General features: G+C 49.1%; 1 protein-coding gene; it reads right to left on the minus strand.

Annotated features, from left to right (window-relative positions):
- Positions 1–2,376: 2,376 nt before the first annotated feature.
- GSTUM_00007067001 (uncharacterized protein) lies at positions 2,377–7,225 on the minus strand (the record flags this gene model as incomplete). XM_002839141.2 has 4 exons in its annotated part: positions 2,377–3,489; positions 3,544–6,996; positions 7,068–7,099; positions 7,132–7,225. 4 exons carry the CDS (start codon positions 7,223–7,225, stop codon positions 3,454–3,456), a joined length of 3,615 nt encoding a protein of 1,204 aa, XP_002839187.1. The 3' UTR covers positions 2,377–3,453.
- Between the last annotated feature and the right edge of the window lie 216 nt (positions 7,226–7,441).

The raw sequence follows: 7,441 nt of genomic DNA on the forward strand, positions 1-7,441 counted from the left end.
ATTGGGCATAGACGCAGAGTCATGAGATCCAATCAGTCCATATTGTGGCTTTGGTTTGGATTACGCATTTTGCGTGATTTTATCGACCTCCCTGGAACCAATCGTTACAGGCAATCGCAAAAGTGAGAGCTGTCAAACCTAGGGGGAGGATTATTTTGCTCTGGGGTGCTCAGATATGGAATTTTTTATTTTTTCTCTCAAAAGATGCGGTGAATATCGATGGATTCTCAGCTCCGCATTGCGTTTGTCTACTGGGTGCCAACAAGGGCAAGCGGATCCCATCGCTGGCCTAGAATCAAATCACTGGAACAGCCCGGACATCGCCAATTATTCCTGGCATGTGCCTGCCATTGTATTACCAGTTCCTGGTCCCCTGGAGGATGGAAAAGAAACCACCCACAAAAGTCCGGTGGTTATCCATTTAGCCTTCCGTTTCCTGGATGCCAGAACTAACGGAGACTTTATTGGGAAGGGCTTACCGCTTCTGAAGGACAACAGGCGAACCAGCCCACCACATTACAATAACCAGCATAGATGTGGGCTGGGAGTGCTTTTTCTTTTCTAGTTATTTCACAAAATCGATAGGTGCGTTTTGACCTTTATGATCCTGCAGAAAAATACGGGAATACTCGAGTACAGGCACTGCACGGTATTTCCTTGAAGCAACCCGCAAAGGACCCATGTTTTTGGTCTCGAACATTTGAACAACTGTCAAGTCGACCCTAGTCCACTTCCGTTCACGGCCTGCCGAGGTTACCGGCTAGTGGAGAGGTTGGAAAGAGCCCGCCAAGCCAAGATCGAAATCTGCAGGTCCGGCGAATCAGGCACAATACAGCTATCAACATTTCATCTTTTCCGAACTCTAATCTTTTCGGAATGTTAACTTTGTAGCACAACAACCAATTAATCGAATAAGCCATTCCCGTCTTGAAATCCGTTTCTAAGTATTGGCATGCATTGGGGAGGTGGGGGGGTATTTTTTGTGAGGAAGGAAAAAGGCAGGATCTCTAGCATAGCTTTTTATTGCAAAAGGTGAGCAAAATCTCCGATCCGAATTCCCCATCTCAAACTCGACTCTTCACGCAGGGGTGCTGCAACAGCAGCGAGCTACCTCTGCGCTAGTTTGGAAATGGGAGAATTGAACGTCCAAACCGGGGGCACCCTTGCTTGCAAAGGAAAAGGAAAGGAAGGAAAAAACGCACGAGCCAAATGGGTTGGAAGTTTACCTCTAGAGTTGCGGGGAGTTGCTACCGAGCGAGCGATAGCTATAGCTTTTGATTTCTGTCACTGTCGGTATTACTGAGGGGAGAGCTTGCTCGTGCGGTACTGTACATTGATCACACTATGATCGAGGAAGATATACACAGGGAACAAGATGGAAGGAACGTAACGGGATAGCTGGATGGCTGGCTGGCTGGATGCCTGGATGGATTGAATACCAGACTGCGAAAATGCACCGAACCTTTTCTTTCCAACTTCTCATCGTTCTCTCCCCATCCTCTCATCCATCCTCTCACCCTTACTGACTGATCCATCGGACACCCGCATGGATTGCGTTTTTGCAGCTTTATTTGCGGAAGGAATAAATTATAATTATAGTTTTTGGGACTCAACAGGAAATGCATGTCCTGTCCATTGACAACGGTTTCCCCCGCGATTTGCCTCTTCTTCGGGCGGACACGGGGAATAGCTTGGAGCAAGGAATCCTCGGCCGATCTGAAGGCAGTAGGGGATGGGAAGGAGCATACAGATTGGTACCGATATTGGATACAACAGCCGGGATATGTGACAACGACCTGATAGTGATCAATCTTTGCGTTTGTTGAAGGCGGTGGCGGTGGTTTGGGGATTTTGTTGTGTATTACTGTCTGGTGTGCTTTCCTGCTGGGTTTTACTGTGTCACGAAGGCCCGAAGTACGAGACGAGAAGAATGGAGGGTGTGTGTTGGGATGGAGGTTTCGTCTGATTTGGCATGGGTGCTTGCGGTCCCGCGCGGTTGTGCTGGCGTCCGCTACGAAGGGAGCGGGAGGGAGGGAAGGTAACAGGAAAGGAAATGGGGGGTCTTGGTGGGGGTATGTGTACCTCTACGTTTGGGGTTGGTGGGTGCATGGGGGTGGCGATCGAGTGTTGTGGGTGGTGTTTTTTATAGTGAGTTTGTGACGGAATTAGTGAGTGAGTGGGTGAGTGGGTGAGTGACGGTAGCAGAGATGTTATACATTACTGGACCAGCCACAGGTGCTATGTTTTATGTGTTTGAGTTCTATATAGGTGATACGAATAGAGTAGGTCGTAGAATAAGGTAAAGTATCATAGGTTACAATTTGAAATTACTAGTCATTGGGGACAAGAGAGGAAAATACCCGGGGCAGCTTGGAGAATACTATAGTTTGGAGATCGGGTTGAGCTCATTAATTACAAGTATTATAATCAAGATATTTCGCTAGTCTGCCAATATCGTACCGGCTCCCAAACCGCGCTTTAAACCACCGCTCTCTTCTAAGACCCTTTAACAAGCTTTCCCCATCTCATACAGCGACTGCCTCCAAAATCCACGCCTTGTCATAATCTAAAGCTTCTAGAAGAACCCGTCTCACAGAAACTTGGGCCAAACGATGTAGTAATCAACTTCGCCTTTAAGAGCACGGGACATTCATTGACTTATACAACTCGCAAGAACACCAACACTAGGGAGAATAACACAAAAGAGTATAACCCCCCAGAGTACTTGATATCGTATGATACAAACCGCACTCACCACCACCACCATTCACCTAACCTATTCAAGCAAGCTACCCGAGGAATCGGAAGAGTCGGCGGTGCAATAGCGGCCAAGTCAGTGTTTAACTTGAGCTTCGTCGGGACCGCTACGCTATTTTCTTTTCCCTCCTTTTCTTTTTCTTCTTCGAAATCTAGAAATGGATAGTGAGGGGTATTCTTCTGCGGTTGTGGTGGGCGTGGAGGTTCGCGCGGTGGGTGGGCATTGTATAATGATTGTTATTATGATATGTTGAGATCTTTCGTGAGGGGGGTCTGGTGCGCTTGCGCTTATCCTGTCGTGGGCTTTCTTCCGCGATGCGGTGTGATAGGCATTGTGGCGGTGGTGGGTATGGGTTAGTTGACCTTGGAGGTGGGGGGGTTTGTTTCCCTTCTGTGGATTGGTCAGTGTTTGTGGTCTACTATGATACGTGCTTCGGAGGGTCTGGATGGTTGTTTCTGTCTGTCCTGGAGTGGTTATGCTTGGGGCGCTGGACTCGTGGTGCGGATTGGGTCATAGGATGTCATGCAATGGATACTGGTTGTGAACAAAAAATTTCATTGCTTAGAGATCCGATAGCTAAGAAAAAGAGGCCGTACATGCGTAAAAACGTTACTTATTTCGTGTTCTTCACATCCACCTTCATCCGGAAAAGCTTCCTGATCGATCATCGGGTGAGCATTTATGATCACCATACATCACACAGAATCACCCATTGGCAAGTCCTCATCATCCTGCTCCAAGTCAGCAGTAGCACTTACAGCTCCCACGATGTAGGGGCGACTAACCTTGAGAACCTTCTCCTCAATGATTCCTTCAGCCTTCTCTTTTAAGGCCTCAACCCTCTCACACCCTTCCTCCAGAAACTCGCGCGCTTTTTCAACAACCATCTGCCAGGTACCCTCATGCTCGTGCATCTCTAACTCCAAGTAGGCCACTACCAGCGATGTCATTACCAGAGCCTTACTCTCATCTGTGGCCTTGTCCGAGAACAACTCCATCGTCAAGTTCTCCACGTCCGGCAGTTCCAGTCCGATCAATTGCGCCATTTCGTTGGTAACGGGGAATGAGCCCATGAACTCTTGCAGACATATTATCCTGACAACCTTCTGGCGCGGTGTATTGTTTTTGCTGGGGTTGGACCTAGTGAGAGCCGATATCGACGCGGGCTTGTGGCTACGGTGACCGGTACATGGTGTATGTGGGACAGGTACCTCCATGGGCCAGGGGGCACTAGAGTTTCCTGAATATGGTATCTCTTCTTTGTTTCCCTCTATTTCTTCTGTATCTGTTTCTTTTCCGCTCTGTATTATTCCAGTCTCGGCTATGGGGATATCATACTCGGATATTTCGGAGGCACCTTCGCTGAATTTACCAATATCGCACCTGGAACTAGGGGAGGGTGCTGAATTGAATACCATCTGCCCACGTGCATCGCTAAAAGGTTCACAAGATTCATAGAGAGTTATGGAAGCCTGTTGTAAGTTCTGGAACTCGCCATATGCCGCACTTGCTGTGACTGGACTGGTTAGTCCTGGAGCTGGAGAAGACATCTGATCCCAATCACCGTCTGCAACACCATCGCGGGGTTGCAGTAGCATTGACATGCTATCAGGTCCAGAGTGCATCACGCTAAAAGCCCCTGGGATTCTCCCCGCTGAAACCATGGACAGTGGATCCTTCGCTAGCCTTAAAGCGACTATGGGTGCTGATAATTGCCCTCCTTGGGAGAGAGCACCAACGGCATCTTCTGGCCTATCGGTGTCTGGAGTTTTGATGGAAGCGGCTGCAGGCGTTTCGGTAGTTGACCCGCTATCAGGAAGTGCATAATCATCATCACCGTCGATGCTGCTGTTGCCTTGTGACCTCATTGCGTTAATTTTCGGGTCAGCTTTCTCCCTGGCCTCCTTCTCCAGAAACTCATCCTCCACTGCGACGAAGCTGGCCCACTTGCTTGCAAGGCCCCATTTAATCGACAGGGACTCCCCTTCTCTCTCAACATATTCACTGAATGTGTCGTCTTTGTGATTGATTCCGTGTTTGTCCGAGTGTAGCCAGCTTGAGCCATCCTCTAAATCTCTCAAAGCCATACGTGCCGCGAGTTGATGAATTGTTAAACCAGGCTCTGCAAGCCGGGTGATCGGAATTAATTGCTCTCTTTCAATCCCGGGAGCGGTTCCTTGCAGCTTCACAGAGGTGGGATTTCGGAGTGAACGATCTCCCTTGGGAGAAATGAGAAGATAAGCCACAGTCCGGACTTGTGAGTATAGCGGTGGAATTTGGTATGGTGCCTGGAGTATCTCAGGGTTCTCGAGCTTTTTCAGATGTGAGAATCTGTCTTCCGAAAAACCAGGATACTCAGTTACCGCGGGTCTTCCGATGGGAAGTTCGTCATCGGAAGGAGGGATTTTGGAGGTCATGTCGAAATGTCTATCGGGATCGAGGAGTGAAAGTTTCTTTGGTGCTTGAGGAGCTGGCATACTTTTCCCTGCATTGGCTGTACCAGGAGTAACAGCAGAGGGGTGTATGGACTCCTCCTCCTCATCATCACTATCTTCCTCATCGGTTTCGTGAAAACCATCGTGAATGACCTGCAGGCTATAATGATCAATATGTTCTGTCAATGCTGCCTTGAGCATTTTCACTACTTTGCCTTCCCATCCACCTCTATCCTGTTCATCTGAACCATCCGCAATAATCTGCGAGTAACCGCCACCAATTCGAGCAATTCCCTCGACCAATGAATGGGAGACCTCCGATCCCAGACCGATGGAGAAGAACCTTAACTTTCCTTTGCTGTTCCCGGTTGCTTGTTTTATAAACCCTAGAACCCGATCCTCCTCCCAGATCTCCCCGTCAGTCAGAACGATCACCTCCGTATTCACATCTTCTAGTCTCCTCTTCACGGTCTCCTGAATGGGTTCTAGCAACTCGGTTCCACCCATGTTCGCATTAAAGTTGTCCACAAGGTTTAACGCAGCTCTTACTGTATGTGCGGAGTAATCTTGTGAATTCTCCCAGAGGAATGAGTATTTGGAGCCGAATGAGCAGATATTGAATTTGCATCCTATGGGCAATGACTTAACGAAGACATTCATGGCGGACTTTAGAGGTGCGATCATGGAATCCATTGACCCAGATCGGTCTACTATGAAGACTATCTCGCGTTTTCTGGAGCGGTTGCTCTTAAGGCCGGCGAAACATGGAACAAGAGTCACCATTAGAGCTTGCTGGCCGGGTATTGTAGGATGCGCTTCAAGCAGGGCCATGGGGGTGTACAGAAACATGGGCGTTACAGTGGTGACAAGAAGGACAAAGTCTCCACTCAAATGCGTAGATCCCTGGGATAAGGTCACAAGCGCCTTCTTGTCATCGTATTGGTTCGCTAGATTGGGCCTCCTTTTGGTGGTTGATTTATGGGTTCCAAGTTGGACGGATACCTTATGTGAAGGGCTTTCGATAGTCCGTATCCTCTCTCCCATTGTTATATCAATTGAGAAAGACATACCCTTCCCAGTCACTGTCTCGTATTTGTCTCCAAAGAGCCCTTCTGGCGGGCCTCCATATCTTGGAGCAATAGAAGTGGGCACGGTGAGCCGGATACCATCCACCTCCGCATCGTGTTTCAACTCGGTAAGATACGTGATCTCAACCCTAACCGTAACACCAGCGGGGATATTCCCCAAACTAGTTTTAAAAATCTCCGGCGTGAACGCCTTCAGTAGACCTGCCGTATGTCCCTGGGATTTGGCTTTCTCATATGTCGCCTTGGCAACCTTCTTTGGCTGAACCACACCTGAGATGATTTTCCTCGGACCGACATGGCAAACAAATGACACTACGGAGCAACCGGCGTATAGTGGGAAGCGATAAGTCGCCTCATCGATTGGTGCATTTCCGGGATGGTAAAACGATTGGGTTAATACGGTTCGCGTGGCGGTGGTAAGAATGTGGGCTTTATAGGATACCAAAACAAGCGGCAGATTTGCAACTTTGGTGACGGTCCGGGATGCAGGCTTGGTGGCATAGGCTTCCTTTTTGTTCTGCTTTTCGTTCCCCTTCTGGTGCTCCTTTTTGTGATCAGCTGGGGTGTAGTATGCGTTGTCCCGCTCTGTATTGTCCCGTGAGCATCTGTACTCAAAGTAGATCCCGGATCCACTGCGGAGGTCGCGGGGGGTGAGCCTGTAGCCTTGATGGCCCCAGGACGCTTCTTCTTCCTCATAGAGCTCCATTCGTATTATCTGCAAACAGGATCAATAGTTAGTAACTTAAGCGCTTGTGGATGCTCGGTGTGCGGGGAGGTCAAACATACATAGCCAAAGGATGGGTTAACTACTGTAGCCTCTAAATCTGCCCAGAGTGCTTAGTAGGGGTACGGCTGGTGGGTAGGTTCTTGAGGGGATTCTGGGTGGAGTGGCGTGCGGGGGGGTTTAGTGCGTCTTTAAATATTTGACTCCTTTTGATGATCATCGGCTGCGTAGGGGGTTTCTGCGCAGCAGCCTTAAGGGACTAAGCCCCGCTATTAGACTACCGGCAGAGCCGCGAGGCGCCTACCGAGGGCACGCCATGGGAGGTGCGGCCCTGCTACGGGCACATTTGTCATCGACTAATACTAGACATATCTGGCTTGAAGCACAGTAGGCAGAATTGGGTGTTTGAATTAGTTGCCGAACCGAGTACTTGTAC

Source organism: Tuber melanosporum, assembly GCF_000151645.1.
Source record: "Tuber melanosporum whole genome shotgun sequence assembly, scaffold_31, strain Mel28".
Taxonomy (NCBI): domain Eukaryota; kingdom Fungi; phylum Ascomycota; class Pezizomycetes; order Pezizales; family Tuberaceae; genus Tuber; species Tuber melanosporum.